This window comes from Vicia villosa, linkage group LG1 (genome assembly GCF_029867415.1).
Source record: "Vicia villosa cultivar HV-30 ecotype Madison, WI linkage group LG1, Vvil1.0, whole genome shotgun sequence".
Taxonomy (NCBI): Eukaryota; Viridiplantae; Streptophyta; class Magnoliopsida; order Fabales; family Fabaceae; genus Vicia; species Vicia villosa.
The window spans coordinates 98489733-98507999 of NC_081180.1; the positions used below are offsets into that span (position 1 = coordinate 98489733).

The 18267-nt window shown below is 33.6% G+C and overlaps 1 protein-coding gene across 3 annotated transcripts; it reads left to right on the top strand.

Moving 5' to 3' along the window:
- The first annotated feature begins 4242 nt into the window (after positions 1-4242).
- On the top strand, positions 4243-16483 carry LOC131643668 (uncharacterized). Of its 3 annotated transcripts, none has more exons than XM_058913960.1 (15): positions 4243-4440; positions 4808-4867; positions 5051-5150; positions 5583-5655; positions 6157-6202; positions 6411-6521; positions 8040-8127; positions 11857-11950; positions 13503-13563; positions 13705-13835; positions 14619-14736; positions 15551-15674; positions 15791-15913; positions 15993-16067; positions 16177-16483. In XM_058913960.1, exons 1-15 carry the CDS (start codon positions 4384-4386, stop codon positions 16218-16220), a joined length of 1305 nt encoding a protein of 434 aa, XP_058769943.1. In that variant the 5' UTR covers positions 4243-4383; the 3' UTR covers positions 16221-16483. The 3 variants fall into 3 exon arrangements, with proteins under 3 accessions (XP_058769943.1, XP_058769944.1, XP_058769942.1); XM_058913959.1 differs by having other exon boundaries at positions 4246-4440; positions 11854-11950; XM_058913961.1 differs by lacking the exons at positions 15993-16067; positions 16177-16483 and having other exon boundaries at positions 4245-4440; positions 11854-11950; positions 15580-15674.
- The last annotated feature ends 1784 nt before the right edge of the window (positions 16484-18267 follow it).

Below are 18267 nucleotides of genomic sequence, written 5' to 3' on the forward strand. Positions count from 1 at the left end.
GTTAGTTATTTGCCGATCCCACCCCTGACCAGGCCAACTACGTGCAAGGGAATCCTTATTCCAACACGTATAACTCTAGATGGAGAAATCACACAAATGTCTCCTACAAAAATAATAATGCTCTATTCGTACCTAATCTTGCACCTACAGCTCCATTAGATTTCCAAAACCAAAAAGGAGCCCCTGCTGTTCCTGCTGTCCCTAAGAAGTCAAACTTGGAACTCATAATGGAAAACTTTATCTTATTCCAGATTAGCAAAATAAAGAGTTTATGAACCAAACATTTATAGTAATGAATTAATAAAGCAGTTGGTTAACAAAGTTGATGCCATGGCCACACACAATAAAATGTTAGAGATCCATATGTCTCAAGTGACCTAACACCATGCGGCTACTGCTGCCCCAACTGAAATATTTCCAGGCTAACCACAACCAAACCCCAAAGGGCAGGCTAATGTCATAATGCTGCGAAACGACATGGAATTAGAAGGTCCTGTTGATAAGAGTTAAAAATTAGGACATGGAAAGAAGTGTAGAGAAGGAGCCAGAGAGAGTAGCTGACAAAAACAATGTGAGAGAACCGATAGCGGTAGATGATGGATAGACCTCGAAGGCTAAAGAGGTGTAAAAAGAACAACCTTATGTGCCCCTGCCTCCTCATAAGCCTTCAATCCCGTACGCCTGAAGATTTGCGAAGTCTAAGACAGAGGGACAATTTAAGAAGTTCGTGGAGCTTTTAAAGAAACTTAATATTAATATTCCTTTCTCGAAGGCGATTACCCAAATGCCTTCGTATGCTAAATTCCTCCAGGAGATCTTAACCAACAAGAGGACACTCGATGACGACAATACAATGGCTCTCATTGAAGAGTACAATGCCATTATACAAAATAAGATGCCACCCAAGTTAAAGGATCCATGGAGTTTCTCCATTCCCCGTATAATCGACAACACCCTATGCGACTTAGGAGCTAGTGTTAGTATCATGCCCGTCCCTGTCTTCGAGAGACTCAATTTAGGGGAGCTAAAACCAACAAGGATGTCCCTTCAGCTGGTTGACCGATCAATAAAATACCTGGTGGGAACACTAGAGGATATTCTAGTACGATTTAACCAACCACCTCGCCACTTGTAACCCAACCAATACGACCCAACTACGATAACATGGGCACCGAACTCTTTGGTAGCGCTGTAAACTAGGGAGAAATGATCAACTATTTGTATGATAACACTAATATTCTAGGACCACCGCATCAAGTACCTCAGACTCAAACGAATACTAGGAGACCCCAAACATCTCAAGAAAATCAAGTGAGACCTTGAAGGCAAATACGAGGCCCAACTATAGAATTGGTAGGCGTTTAGGTCAAAGGGGTCTATAAAATTACCACCAATTATGTAATTTTTAAAATAGTTTCTATTTATTATTTTTTTTGTTAAAATAAATTTATAAAAAAAAAAAATCAAAACAACGCAGTAGCCTGCATGTGTGGCGCTTGCTTCTTAATTTTTAGTGCATGCACCATCCTTTTTGACATGACATAGGACCATACACCAACATGTGTGGCGCCTCAGTGTTATTTAGAGTGCATGCGTCCACGGCCGGTCCTACGAATTTGGGTGCCTTAGGCGAATCAAAATAGTGATGCCGCTATAATTTTTTTAACAATAAATGCACAAGGATAAAAGAAATAATTGGATAAAAAACACATTTTCATTTAACATTATGCAAAAAGAATACAAGTATGGATCTTTGAATCAATATTTATACTACATCAAAACATAAACCACTATAAAGAGACTTCTTCTTCTTCTTCTTCTCAATAATTTTTGAAATACTTAGATCAAACTTTTTACTAGTTCTATAGCCACATCAATACACATGTCTTTTTTTTGTTGCAAACTTTTGCTAACTTCATTAACAACAGTTAACAATTCAAACCAAATAATCATAGCAACTAAAAATTCAAAGTTTTCAATTCCATGAGTTGCTAAAGATTAGGCTTCACTCTTAATTTTGGGATCATTATCTTGTTCAGCTAGTTGAAGTAGTGCTTCTCTTACATCTGAAGTTTGAGATTTAATTTTATATACACTATTCACATGACTTTCTCAACGTGTTTGTGACAATGATTTAATAGTTAAACTTTTCACATTGTCTCTAAGAATTTTTCAACGTTTTGTCAAATGAGAAAATACATTATAAATACGTTGTAACACTCCAAATTTTTTTTTAGCTTTAGTACAAGAATTTGCAATATCACAAAGTGTCAAGCTGAGGCTATGACAACCACATGCTCTGTATAATGCTCTAAGGTTAACATGTAATAATTTTCTTTGTACACCTTGATATTTACCTTTCATGTTTGATCCATTATCATATCCTTGTCCTCTCACATTATTAGTATCTAGACCAAGAGTTTCTAATACATTTTGTAATTCTTCAAACAATCCTTGACCTGTTGTGTCATAGACTTTAAAAAATTCTTTAAAAAACTCTTCAATTTTTATTGGACTTGTAGAAACATTCACACAGCGTATAATGAGAGTAATTTGTTCTTGATGACTTACATCAAGAGTACAATAAAAAATCACATAAAAATATTTTGCTTCTTTGATTTTTTCGACTATTGCACTTTTGACTTCATTACCTAACATGTTAATCAATTCATTTTGAATCTTATAACTAAGATAATGATAATGAATTTCATTATTCTTAATACGTCCAAAAAAAATTGTATGACAGGATTCCATTCTGCAATCATTTCAACCAGAAAAAGAAAGTTTTCATTTTTATCCACATTAATCCTCTCTTTTTTTTTTCACGAAATGCTAAATTTTGCTTAGCAGGATATCTAGTAACTAAAACTATCCTAAGTAAGATTATTAATAATATAAAATATTCTCTATATCATTATTTTAATTTTAGTTCCTCAATTAAACTTTTTAGTTGTTGAAATTATGGATATATTAATTGATTTTATTTTAGGGGAATTAATTGATTTTATTCTACTCTATATTTTATTCTTGGGAAATTACATTCTTTTATTAATTTTGACTTTGTAGTGCCCCTATAATTTTGTTAGGCAGTATTTTTCAAAAAAAAAATTCTAGCAAGTATTTTTATAATAGAAAATTCTCTTTTAATACATATAGGGGTTAAAAAAAACTTTTTTTGGTGCCCCTAAAATTATGGGGCCCTGGGCTCCCGCCCCGCGAGCCCGTGCTCAGGGCCACCCCTGCATGCGTCCATTGTATGCGACATATCCTCTATGTTACGATTTTTTTTTATTTTAAAAAAAGTAATTATTTTACAAATTAATTTAAAAATGTGGTTATTTACATTAAAAAAATCACGATGAATATTATTTATTTAATTAATATTATTTATTTAATTATGGGTGTTTGACAGTGTTTTAAAAACCGGACCAGACTGGCCGGTCGGATCGTTCGAACCGGAAATCGGCCAAATAACCGGTCTGGTTCAATAGCTGGATCGAAAATATCGTTGAATCGGGTTGAACCGGTCAAAACCGTAAAAAACCAGGAAAAGCGGCGATTTTTCTGAACGGGCGATTTAACTGTTTTTTTAATTTAATTTTTTAATTTTAAAAAATCAAAACGACGCAGTTTTGATTATTTTAATGAAAAATTAAAATAAAAGAAATAAAATAAAACAAAAAAATAAAAAGAAATATTATAGATACGGTTGATTTTGTTACAGATTATTTTGATATTGAAGAAGGAGATCCTAACATTGAAAGAATTTTTTTTTTAAAATTAAATTTAATAGACAATGAAATTATTTTGTTATAAATTATTCAATTAGATTATGTTGGGATTAAACTTTATTTGCAATTATACATTGTAATTTTGTACAATTTTACTATGTGTGATACCTATGTTTGAAATTTGAATTTAAATTATCAACTTGTGAATTTATTTATAATATGATATTTTCAAAAAAATTAAGTGTTAGTTATTTAGAGACCGAATCATTCTGATCGACAAGTTTTATACCTATATAATTTTGTTATAACAATCAGTATATTTAACCGAGTTATCCGGTTTAATCTAGTTTAGTCATGGAATTCGACCAATGACCCAGTGATTCGATCAATAAACCAGTGACCCAACACCTTCACCGATTTGATGTCCGGTCCAATTTTTAAAACACTAATTTGACATCTTTTAGCTTTTTAAAAAAACATGAACACTTTTTCTTTCCTTTCTTTTTTTTTTAAACTCGTTGATACCGATGTGGTAGGTTTTTACCCGAATAATAGCCAACGCAATTGAAATATTGAACGACACTGAGTTTGCAAGCTGAAAATTACCGACGAAAGCTGCACCAAACTCGTCACTAGCACTCGCTCTACGAGCATGGGGACGCAGGTGAGCGATGCCGACTACGTGACCTGCTTGGAAGCCAGGGTCAAGGTAGACACTACTCTCTTTCTTCTCCTTTCCAATCAATTTTCTCATGCTAAGCTTTAAAATCTTTGAATTTTGCTTCATTCAAAAAACCCTATATTCAGTGGAACTATTACACTCATTTTATGCATGATAGCATATCAATGTAGGCATTAAAGATTATGCAATATGTTACCTACCGCTTGCAATTAATGTTTTATTGTTAATTGTTTGTTTATATCTGTAATTTAATTATTGAGGGTTTAGGGTTTAGAGTTTATATATCTAATTTAATTATTTGTTCAATTGTGCTGTTTTTGTGTGTTTTTTTAACAATTACAGAATTTAATAATGAATGGTTTTTCCTACTGATCTGTGTGATTCATACTGCCAGGAATTAGAAGCTGAGAATGCAAATCTTTTATCTCGACTTGCTCATTGTCACTGCTCTCAGGTTAACTACTTTATATACTTCTTTAGTTTTTTTCGCGTTATGTTTGATTTGTCTTCTTGGCTACTGAGTATTGTGATAGCTTTCAGCTAAGAATCACTAACCGATGTAAGGAAAATGGAAGGGGTGAAAAAGGGTTTTGTCTGCATTTTTCACTCAATAAATATATGTAACTCTGTGATGCAGGAAGATCAAATATTACGCGGTCCAGATTATAAAGATGCAAAAGTGACCGAACCGAAAAAATCCAACGGGGAATCACAAAGGAAGATAAGGAAAAAGCCAGGTTTATTTTTTTCAAAATTTTCTTTAGAGGTCTAGTAGTATTAGTGACACATGCGATATAGATGTTAAAAGAGAATTCTATTTTTATTTTGAACACATGATGCCATGATAGCTTTCTCTCTCTTTCTCTAAAAATTTAAAAATTAAGCTTCACTTTCTGCTCTTCAGTAGTAACTTCATGTTGTGTTTGTTGAATTTATTTCAGTGATTTCTCAATCTATATGATTACCATGTCCATTTTTTCTGTTACGTTGGTCCTTTTTTTTCTTCGTTTTTATGTGCCTACTCTTCTGTGTACATTAGCCTCCCATTTTATACCTTCTAATGAAATTCAAAAGAGGAGGGACCATAATTTATTTTTTAATCTCATGAGATATATCTGTTTAGCAGAACCAATCAACATATTTAAATTAGCTTCTACATTGTGATACAGGCTATAACACAGGGTTTCTGAGTCATCATAGCAAGAGATATGTAGCTTTAAAAGTAATGTACTTTGGAAAAAGGTATTTAATGTCACTATTTTATCTTGTTTTGTTTTCTGCCTTGACAAATTGCCTCCTAGGCTCTGAGTTGTACTGAGTTCGAATTTAAGTTTCTCACCCCAGCCCGAGTATGTATTTCCTTATCTAGTGGTAAAGGTCTTTTATCATCGTATCTTACCTTAGCAATATTGACAGAGGTGTTGATCTATGCTGAATTGTAATTATTTTCTTTCATAAACACCAAAAAATGGAGATGGGATTGTGATATTTCGAGATCATATTATAATCTATCAATCTTAGGTTCTAATTTAAGTTTAACAAGTGTGTATATAACTTCAGAGCTTGCTTTGGATGTTACATTTGATAGATCATTAATAATCTGAAAATTCCCATGACCATTTAATTTCTCTTTTAATTGAATTAGAAGTTTCTTGTGTTTTGTGTCTTTATTCTTTTGATATTTGTTGAGTTATATGAATTCAATGTGATAGTTAAGGTTTTCTGACTACTTGCTAAATACAGGTTCTATGGTTTTTCTGCCGAGGCACAGATGGAACCATCCGTTGAGGTTTGCTTTTTCCCAAAGTCAAACATGCTAATAATTCTCAAAACTCGCATGAATTGATCATGAATACCACTAAGCATATAATTTTGCATAATCATAAAAAAAAATCTGTGCTGGATGAAGTATTCTGGTTGCAAACTGTGTGGGAAATCACTGCAACCAGTCTATGTGGATGCCTCAGTTTTATTTATCATGTATCATTTTGTTGCAGTCTGAAATTTTTAAAGCTCTCAAGACAACAAGGCTATTGGTTGGTGATAAGAAGGAGTCGCAGTATTCAAGATGTGGTAGAACAGACAAAGGAGTTTCCTCTGTTGGACAAGTAAGTTGATGGGGAAAGGGTGAAAAGATAAGAAACATAATACTCCTTCCATTCTTTGTTATAAGCAAATGTTACTTTTTAGATTCATTAAATAATTGATGTATTTGGTCTATATATATACCAAATACAATGATTATTCAATGAATCTAAAAGTCGAAATTTGCTTTTAATAAAGAATAGAGGGAGTATTAGTTCATATTTTAGCAATTACTGATACATCACATGATTATAAATGCTGATATGACAAGTTGATCCTTTTTTAACATTTTAGTGTTAATATACCCCCTTTAATAATTATTGCACTGCTGAAGACTCATGGCAAATGGCAACGCCAGAGGAGGTACTTCTGCAGAGTGCCTCAATTTAACATGTTTAGTTTACTGTTGAAAAATTGCAAACATACATTTAAACTCAATATATCTAGAGTTCTTTTGAGACAGACACACGTCTGAACTCAAATATATGCTTGCATTAGAAATCCCAACATATTAACAATGGGGCTGTTTAGTCTTTACAATTTGTTCCCTCTGTATTTGGGATTTCCCTTCAAAGAGACTTTGTTCGTCTCTCATCCACTCTATCACATGCAAGGTTCCATCATTGCTTTGGACTTTCATTTTTCCGGAAACATGAATGAAAGGCAAGTAACTTAATAGGAATCTGTTATTTCCTCTAGACCTAGTTCACTTGTATTTTTTGAATGGTTTAAATTCTTGATTCTTCTGGGGTCTGTTCATGTATATCCTTCTTCCAAATTCCACAAAAAGCTACAATTTCTTCTGAAATCTTTCATCTAGATAGAAGTTCACAACAGGATTATTACTAATGCTATATTACAAATTATAGGCCAAACATGGTTTTATCAACACATAGGTATGTGATGTGGTACTTAATGTAGGTTAGAAATAGAAGTAGACTTATGCCTACACTGTAAAGGTAGATGATCCACTTGTATACGTTTGGTTCCCATCAGAGCTTGGAGCCTTTCATTTTGATAAAGCGCAAGCTTTGGTTAGAAAAAAGGGGAATGAGTGTTTTAGACTTTCAGCAGTGTTCCTTATATGCTATTCTTTTGTGCCTTTTCTGGAACAAGATGCACAGATCTTTGATGCACAGATTTTTGAAGATCTCAGTACATGTTTCTTGTAAGAAATTCCTTAGGAAGATATACAGACAATATTGGCAAACAATATTAACTGGATAGTTAATTTGTTTTGATATGTTTTTCTGTGTCTTATATCTTTTCATTGTAGTGTTGGTTTGGAGGATATGTATACTCCACGATGCATCCTTGCACTCTTTTCCTCTAATAGATTTTCCTTTCATCTAAAAAAGCAACGAAGCCCAAAAGACAATAATAGTTTGGCATGCAATCCTAAATAATTTATACTGTCTGGAATCTATTTGTGGGATTTTCTTTTGGAAAGTTATCTACTTGTATGAAGTGGTTAGGTTATTTATTAGCATCATATGATTTGTTATTTAACTAGTTCTGATGATGAAAACATTTGGAAGCAGGTGATAGCTCTTTTTCTAAGATCAAAGCTCAAAGTATCTGGAGTAAATAATGGAAGTTCTGAAGAATTTGTTTTTGAAGAGAGACTTGGTTAGCAAAAAATTAACTTAAGCTTTTATTTGTTGCTTCTTTTTTTCGCTGTGTTCTTTGATTTAATATTATTTGCCAATATCCTGGTTTTTTTATTAGTCATATATTGGTCAGTATTTATTAAGAGGCTTTGAGAGAGAATTAAGAGATTTGTGAAATGCTCGAGTGATTTGCAGATTTTGCTCTCAGCTCATCCATCATTTATATATACTATGAAATAAATGCAATTTACATGTACAAGGAGATTAATAATAATGCTACTTCCTAGGTGCATGAATGATATTTCCTAGATACATGATTAGCTAGATTGCTACACTTCAAATATTTATAATTGCTACTAATTTCAACATTCTAATACTAATAATTGCTATTAATTCCAACACTCTCTCTTAAGCCGGAGCACATCAGTCAAATGCTCCAAGCTTGGAACACATCTACTGAGTTCTCAGTCCCCTTAGGGATTTTGTGAAGACTCTGCTAGTTGATCATTTAAGGTAACAAATACAGTGGTGACTTATGTAGAAAAAACTTTCTCATGGACAAAGTGACTATCAATTTCAATATGCTTAGTTCTCTCATGGAATATCGGATTGGAGGCAATATGTAGAGCTGCATGATTATCACAATATAGTTTTCATCAATTGAGTATCTCCAAACTTCAACTCTTGAAGAAAATGTTTAAGCCAGATAAGTTCACAAGTGGTTGTAGCCATAACTCTATATTCAACCTATGCGCTGGACCTTGCAACCACATTTTGCTTCTTGCTCTTCCAAAGGACACAATTTCCACCAATAGAAACACAATATCTTGAAGGGGGACGCCTATCAATAGGAGAACCTGTCCCAATCTGCATCATGAAATCCAACTATTTGAGTGTCTCTTGTCTTCATAAAGTAGCCCCCGTCCTAGTGCCCATTTAATTTACTTCAGAATTCGAGTCACTGCATCTCAATGATCATTATGCAGACACTGCATGAATTGACTTACTACTCCAACCGCAAAAGAAATATATGTTCTTGTTAAAGAGATAAATGAGTTTTCCGACCAATTCCAATCTCCGGTATCTTTCTAGATTAGAACAAGGCCTCCCCTCGACTACGAAGTAATTTTACATTCGGATCCATGGGACTTCAACTAGTCTACAGTGCAACATACCAGTCTCTTTAAGTATGTCTAAGACATACTTCCTCTATGAGATGATAATTCCGTTCTTTGTCTTAGCAACTTTAATTCCAAGAAAATATATAAGCTTTCCCAAGTCTCTGGTTTGAAAATGGCTACATAAGTGTGCCTTTAGCTGCGAAATTTTCTCCGGGTCATTCCATGTGATGACTATATCTTATACACAGGCCATCAAGTAAACACATTTATTTGGTGGGGTATGGGAATAGAAGACTGAATGATCTGCTTCACCGCGTTTCATTCCAAAAGCTTGAATAACTTAACATATATTTAGAAGTAATAAATTGTAGTAATAACAAAATCACTCAATAAGTAGGAATGATTTAGTTGGAAGATTCCTTATTGACACCCTCTCAAATTGAAGTGAACAGTACAATCTGAGTGAAGATATTTGCAAGTTGAGGTTGAAGTTGTGATGTGACATGAGATGAGGACGAGATATAACATGGTTGCCCAATGCTTCCAGAATTGAATGACAATCCACCTCAACATGCTCCGTCCATTCATAAAAAACTGGATTAGTAGCAATTTGAATAGCACTGGTTTTAGCAAAAGAGTGATGTCCATTCATGAAAAGCTGGATTAGTAGCAATTTGAATAGCACTGGTTTTAGCAAAAGAGTGATGTAGTTGTATGTATGTTAAGGAAAACAATGGTCGGTCAAAAGTCGCCGAAGCCGTGTAATTTCAGAACATGTCGTAGCCATAGCTTGATACTCAGATTCTGTTGAAGACTTCAAGACACGAGATTGGTTTTCACTCTTCCACAAAAAATCAACGAAGAACCAAGAAACACGCACCAAGCAGTAACTGCTCTCCGTGTGTCGGGACAACCGGTAGGGAAAAATGGGCCACGGGTAAATGTGTCTTTCAAGTAGTGAATGATGCGACATACTGCAACCAAGTGAAGATGGCAAGGAGTGTGCATAGATTAACTCACTTGTTGCCGGTATGATAGAGGAATAGACAACAAATCACCCTCATCACAATAATATTTAGGGTTAATAGTAGTTTACCCCCTGTAATATGAGCGTGTTTCGGTTTACCCCCCACCGCTGCCAAAGACAGGTTTTGACAACGTTTTTTTTGAAAGAACCGTTGCCAAAAGGTAGGGAGGGGGGAAAAGCAAAAATCGCTAACATTACAGGGGGTGAACTACTATTAACCCTAATATTTAATATTAACCTCAGGAGAAGTATCCACTAGAGTGACTGAAGTTAGACCCACCAAAGAAATCAAGTATTCAATATATAATTATGTTGATGGAGAAAAATTCCTATAAAAAATACACTTTGTATTTGATACATTTGTAAAATAGTACACGAGGTATTCCTACATCAGATCTGTACCATGTTCCTATATAATAAACGAACTAGCATAAAAGGTTACCGAAGAGTTTTGAGGGCGAGCAAGTTGGCTAAGGGAGATCAAATTAAAAAGGCAACCATGCATAAACAAAACAAATTTTAAGTTTATAGGAGTGATTGAAACATGACAGATTCCTTTGGCGGTGAATTTAGAAGTTAGAACCATCTGCAAGAGTTATGAAGTGAGGAAGTTTGGGAAAGGATATGAAAGAAAATAAGGGAACGATTATTAGCAATATGATCAAAGACACTTGAATCAATTATCCAAAAAGATTTATTGTTACCAGATTGAGATATGATGGCCGTGGAAGCATGAACATCAATGGCAGTTGATCTATGAGATGATTTTTCCGGAAACCATGAAGAGAGTAGCATGTCTTTTGAGTGTAACCTATTCTCGCAGTATGTGCTTTGAGGATGACCCAATTTCATCAAAAACTGAGTAACCAGCTAGCAACAGCCAGAGATGAAGACCAGAAAATGAAGGTAACAATGACTTTTGGACCAGAGAAGTACTATTTGGGATCTTCTTTCTTCTTTATTTACAAACAAGGACTATTAATGAGTTTTGCTGGACCAGAGGTAGAAACCCTTAATAGACAAATAAACTTGCTCTGAACCATCATTTCCTAATTTTCTCCCCAAAATTTACATAATCCAAGTCATATTTGTATTACTTTAAAAGCATCATGCTTGAGGTATACTTAAAATTTTATGTTTTGACTTTTGAGGCTGTAAAAGTGGTTTCTCAGTGATAAATATTCATCCTTTTTGGGTTAACAAATTCTACCTTCATTTATAAGGTATGTTGTAATATCAGTTGTGGAATACTACGATAACGACATCGACTACCTCATGTAGATATCAAAAGGATTACTTGCTAGGTAGATTTATTTCCATTAGTTTGGGGCCTAAGCAGGTAATAGGGCATTGATTTCTCTGACATGGCCATTGAGTTGTATATTGCTGTTGCAAAATGATGGTGGCATCAAATGGTTTTTGCTAATTATTAATTTAAATGGAATTTTTTATAGTGTTTGTTTTGCAATTTTATCATCATAAAAAAGCCAAGCTCGTGACTTTTACTATGTCCTTAATATCATTTACATTTATTTGGGTGGAACATGATGCATATTTTATTTCTTCCTTTTCTTAAATCCTGCCATGTTTTGCATAGAAGGGGAGCTTGATTATGTGAGGGTAATAAATCGAGAGCTTCCAAATGACATTCGAGTTCTGGGCTGGTGTCCTGTTCCTGTTGATTTCCATGCAAGGTCTGTATCCATTCTTTAAAGCTTTACTTTCTAATATGTCGATCAAATTATATAGAGAAGACTGATGGTAACGGGCAACACTAGATAAGGGAAATACTTAATACTTTCCCAGTTTCCTACACAGTGGTAGGGAAGCACGGGGCAACACTGGATCTTGACAAGGATATGTAAAAAATGCTTTTGGCTGCAATGGGTCACTGCTCAAGATCTAAGCTTTTTCCCTCATAAATTTTAAACAACCTAACCAGAACATATATGCTCAAGTATATTAATGTGTATATATGCTGACTGATATGGTTTTTCAAGTGGGATCACAATATTACATGTATTCTTACAGTGAGAGTAGCCAACTGTTGCTTGTGGTATCACAATTAGTTTTGGATGTTTTATCAAGTATAGACGAAGGTCCTTTTAGTGATTGAGAACTATCATATTAGAAAAAGATTGTGCGTGTGGATGGAAAGAGAGGGAGGGAGAGTCATTTGACACCAAGTGTCAATAATGAAATAATCATACTTTCAATAATTTTGTGTGGAATGTGAAGCTAACTAATTCAACTATTCAATCATATTATATTGTCTTTAGAATTTGTGTTGGGCCTAACTCAACCTTACAAAACAAACTTGTTGGGAAGAATTTCTCCCCCATTTATAAACATATGTTCATGCCATATATTATCCGATGTGAGACTCTTAACACCTTCCTTATGCCCAGCACCATTGGGCATGGTGCGTAGATATAAATGATGGGTGGTCCGATAGCTGAAACCTGATAGGAGGTGGTCCAATGAATTTTTAGGTTTAACTCAACCTTATTGTTAGGAAGATACTAAAGCCCCACATTAGCTAGACTAGACATAGAACTTGAAAATAGTTTATATAGAATGGCACCCCTCACTTTACAAGCCGGTTTTGTAAGGATGAGTTAGGTCAAAATTCTAATATGGTATCAGAGCCTATCAATCGGACCATGGGTCCCCCACCGTTAATATCCACGCACCAAGCCCAAAAGAATGTTGGGCGTAAGGGAGTGTGTTAGGAAGATCCTAAAGTCTCACATTAGTTAGACGTAGAGTTTGAAAATAGTTTATATAGAGTGACAACCTTCACCTTACAAGCTGATTTTATAAAGATGAGTTAGGCTAAATTTTAATACTTACAAAATCGACTTGTAAGGTGAGGGGTCCCTACTTATAAATATATCTTCAGGGCATATGATACTATTAACATATTATCGTAAACATATCTTCAGGGCATATGATACTATTAACATATTATCTTAATGATCATGAAAACAAAATTAATTTAGACATTCATAGAAATGTAATTTAATGATTAATATTTACAGGCACTAACATAAAGTGAGGAGATGACTTTAGATACAATAATATCCTAATGGATACTGCTAATAAAAACAATAGATACTAATAATAAAAACAATATCTCAACATCTTGTAATAAATTAAATTAATTTTTTAATTAATGAAATGAAGTTGGATATCGTAAATTATTCTATTTTGTTTACTTGTTTCTCATTTGCTTTACCAACACAGGTTCAGCTGTTTAAGCAGGGAGTATAAATATTTTTTTTGGAACGAAAACTTGAATATCCTGGTAGGAAAATCATTTTCCGTTACAGTTTCTATGAATTCTTGAACCTTGATTTGTCTTTCTTCTCTTCTCTATTTCAAATGTTGTCAAAGATTTAAGATGCCTGTGGATTGTAATACTTCTCATTGGTTGGTGTCCCACTAGGCTATGAAGACTGCTGGAACAAAACTTTTAGGAGAACACGACTTTAGAAACTTCTGTAAAATGGATGCAGCAAATGTGCACACCTACATGCGGTGCATCTCAATGTTTGAGATTTCTCCAACAGATGTGAGGTTAAGATTGGTAGACAATTTTTCTTACCCATATATGCGTGTTTTGCTGAGTGCATAGTTGGTAGCAAAATCATGTTGGAAGCCAACACTTGAAATTAGTCTGCAGTAGCTTATAACAATGTTCTAGACACCTTGTACTCTCTGAGGTTAAGATTGATTGATTTCTGTATATGCCCTAGGCGCGTGATACTTGATATTTTTTAGTTTTACAATGCTTGGGTATGATTTCTGATTCTACTTCATCCTCATGGGGCTCAAAGGAACCAAATGCTGTTGGCCTGAACTCAGGTCCAGTTGTTATAGCTAACAAATGGTGATCTTTCTTTGGTGCTTGAAATATTTGGATGATCTTTTTCCATTGTTTCTGCACAACAAGTAAAAACTAAACAAAAAACAAATAAAAATTCCTGCAGAAGAGAGACAAATGTAATGAGTCAATGACAATATAAAGGTGGAAGACATACACAAGATTTCTTTTGACAAAACAGCTAAAAAATGAGGTTATTAAGTTTGAATGAAAAATAATTCTCAATAGGTTAGGATGAATATACTCATTGTCTGTACTTCATATGTTTCAGGTAATAGCTGCATGCATGCTTAACATTTGAGTCTTCAATCTAAGATGCCTAGAAAAATGAAACTCTCCCCACTTGTTTCATTTCAGAATTTAGATTTGTTTGTTAAATTATTTGAATAACTGAATCTGCCTGATGAAAAAAATTCAATTTGCTGTTTGGTAGCTTTTAGGCTTAAAATCTGAACATGCTATCCATTTTCCTGCAGTTATGATGGTAATCAACTCTGGGTAATTAAATTCAGAGGCAGGGCTTTTCTATGGCATCAGGTTCGCTGCATGGTTGCTGTTCTTTTCTTGGTTGGCCAAGGTTTTGAATCTCCAGATGTGCGTATCTTTCTAACACCATCATATAATCATTTTAAAAATTTGTTTATCTGCTGTGTTGCCTTGTAAATTCATTCTTCCACGGTAAGAGTGTGCCATAGATACTGTCTTCTGGACTGTGAAAACGGGGTGCATTATTCGGAAACTGATGTTAAGATTATTCAAGATAAATAATAGGTGTTTTGGTCCCGTTATGCCAACTCAGTTGGCATCCAACTGCAGGGGCGCGAGTTCGAATCCGCGACATCTCACATATTCACCTTTTAAGAGGTGAAATTTCAGCCACTAGGCTATTATACCTAAAAAGTAAATAATAATAACAATAATAGGTGTTTTGCTGGCCTTATAGTGGTAACTCTCACTGAGTGGCTGTGTTTCCTGTTTGCTGCAACATGTTAATTATTGTTACTATTGTAGAACATATTACATTTTATCGTCTTGAATCTTACTGTTGTAATTGATGTGTTGTTACTCGTTTTAATTAACTGCAGTCAGACACTTCAGTTTTTTCAGATAACCATAGGAAGAGTCCTTTTCTGTTGAAAGTATTTCCAACTTGCATTCATATTTCTCTGTTTGTGTGTTTTAACAAATCCCACACTTAGGGAAAGATCCTTTTAAATGTTGAAAGATTGTATTTTCTTCTTGCCTATGAGTATGTTGCATAGCCTCTTATTTATTTTCCTTTTATTTTCTATTTCATTTTAGCACCATGCTGTGAGATTAAATCCTAAATCAGTTCATCTCTATATATTGATTTGTTATTCTGTAGGTCGAGTTAATCCATTAATGCGTTTTATACTAAAATTTCTAGGTGATTGACATACTTCTGGACACTAACAGGATTCCCAGGAAACCTCAATACGTCATGGCTTCAGAAGCTCCTTTGGTTCTTCAATCCTGTGAATTTGAAAATCTCAAGTTTATGTGTTCACCAGGTATGTCTGATTTGTAAAATTTCAAAGATGCTGTCTAATTTTCTTTCTATGCCTATTGTGGTATTTACATGGAGAAGTTTGATAACTTGAATTTATTTATGTGATTGCATACCTAGACTCAGGAAAGGCACTACGTGCACACCTGATTAATGAATGCCAAACTTACCAGCTTGAAACTGCAATCTTTCGCGAAGCTATTCTAAATTGCGTGCCTCAACTGCACAGTGCTGCAAAACACGGTTAACTCAATTAATTTCCAATCATATTGCTTAATTTAGTTTTAGTGATCTATTGTATTGATAGCAGTTCCTTGCTCAGATCAAAGCTTTCCACCAAGTCCAGGATCCAAGAAGAAAGGCTCCCATATACCTCTCTTGTCGCGACCAACTGAGCGTGAGTTCTGACACCTGAAACATTTTAAAACCTGATATTATGCTTCCTGGTCCTAGTATCCTTCATTATTTTACTGACCGGCTTCTTATTCTTGTTAAATTGAATCCAGCATCTTACGAAGAACGGCGCGCCAAACTCAGCTCATGCACATGATGGTTTGTTTCACTGGTTATCTCCATTATTTAGTCCTTTTATGGAGGTTGTATTATTCAAGGGTAGCTTTTTATTTTAATATTTTCTAGAGTTCAATTTTGATGGAGTCACTATTTTAAAACAGACAAAAGCAATTGCTCAATACAGTACTCTGTTTGTCCATGCCTCCAACATGGGGTGTCCCTTTAAACTAACTCCTCCTAACCAAGCAATCAGCATGTGGAAAAAAGTAGAATCACATAAACAACTCAAACCTTTTTCTCTGTGATGGTGGGTTAATAATGGTTGGTTCTATGCTTGTTATCATGTCTGTGGATAGGCAGGGTTACCTAACTATTCTTCTTCATGCCAAAAATATAATCAATTAGTATGAAGAATGATTGGTTAGTGGAACCCATGTCCACCCAAAAGTTTAAGTTTGGTATTCGAAGAACAATAATTATATAATACATCTATTTTTTGGTGAATGATAATTATATATTTTGGCTAACACTATTGAAATACATAAGTTTGATGATACAACACTTTGAGGAAAGTTAACAACGCTGAATAAGTGGTCACATAAGATGATAACTTCATTCCAGCTGGAGAAGTTGAAGAACAACTTTTGCGGTGAAAAAGTGATTGTTGAAGAGGAGAGAGACGAACACAATTATGTTAAGAACACTCAAGACAAGAACATGTTTTATTCAGGATCATGTGGCAGATAATCTAACCAAAGAAAATCATTACTATGTTTACGAACCATGAAAAGTATATGCATTGCAGATGTTTAAGTTTCTTATTTTAGCATTTATTAGTTTTAAAAAGTGAAATCTATCTTTTGAAAAAGACTCGAGTCATCATTTAATCATGTAATTTTAAATTTGGTTATATAAAAAATCTGTTTAGTCTTCGTTGATTTAGGAATCCAATGTTCTACAGAGTAAATACTTAGATGGACACAGCTATAACATCTGAATTTACACACAACCAATCATATTTTTTTATTAATTAAATAATAAAACTAAAATTATCTCTCTCCTCCATTATCACAACCACCCTCCATGTTGGCAATTAAAAACGAAATTAAATTTTAAATAAATTTAAATTCTCTCTTTTTATTGGTTGGGCCTAAATATATAAATTTAGGTCCGTGTCCATGCAAGAATTGCTCACTATGTGAGTCATGTTCATAGTTTCCATTTTTAATACCCAATCATATTTTTAGCAAATTAACATCACTTTTATCAAACAAAGTTTTCCACTTGTCAAGCGAAAAGATAACGGAAAAAATGTTTGGGCAGAATTTAGTCATAAAATGTCATATTATAAATACTGGACAAATGTGTGAATTCAAAATAAAATGATGAATTCAAAATAAAATAATAAGCCGATAAATGTATTATTATTGAAAAATTTCAATTCATCCTGTATATTCATTAGAGACTTTAAAAAAAATATTTTTTAGGCATTTAACTTTATTTTACAACGTATTCTTAAAGCATCCTTTTGGAATGGATCAATATAGTTACGACTCACTCTTTCTCTTTTAAATTTTCATTTCATATTTAAAAAATCACAAAAAATTTAAAATCTAAAGACTCTAATTTGTTATCTAAATCAAGTTCTAAAGGTGTGTTTGTTTAAAGAATGCAAATTATGTTCCTTTAGAATAGTATTCCCGTGATTATTATTCTTAGGATTATTATTTTTTCTTTATGTGTTTGGTATAAATTAAGGGTTTTTATGAATAATTATAAATTTGTTTAATTTAAAATTACAAAAAAAATAAAAATAAACATAAATGTGATTAGTAGTGGGAAGTTATAGTTGGTTGGTGTTATTCTCATGGGAATGTTATATTCTCACCCTTTAAGTCTTGGAATAAAAATAAAAGAATCATGTGTAAATAAGATTCCTTGAAATAAAAAGTTCTTTGGAATAATTCTTTTAAACTTGAATCAAACATGGGAATATTGAATTTTCATTGTCACATTCCTGAAAATATTTTTTCTAAGACTTACAACTTCTTACAAGTCATCAAATAAACTATTAATATGTCTAA

Coding starts and splice junctions, on each gene's coding strand:
- LOC131643668 (XM_058913959.1), top strand. CDS start 4,384: ATGGGGACGCAGGTGAGCGATGCCGACTACGTGACCTGCTTGGAAGCC. Junction 4,868..5,050: donor CTCATTGTCACTGCTCTCAG/GTTAACTACTTT, acceptor TCTGTGATGCAG/GAAGATCAAATATTACGCGG. Junction 13,836..14,618: donor ATTTCTCCAACAGATGTGAG/GTTAAGATTGGT, acceptor ATTTTCCTGCAG/TTATGATGGTAATCAACTCT.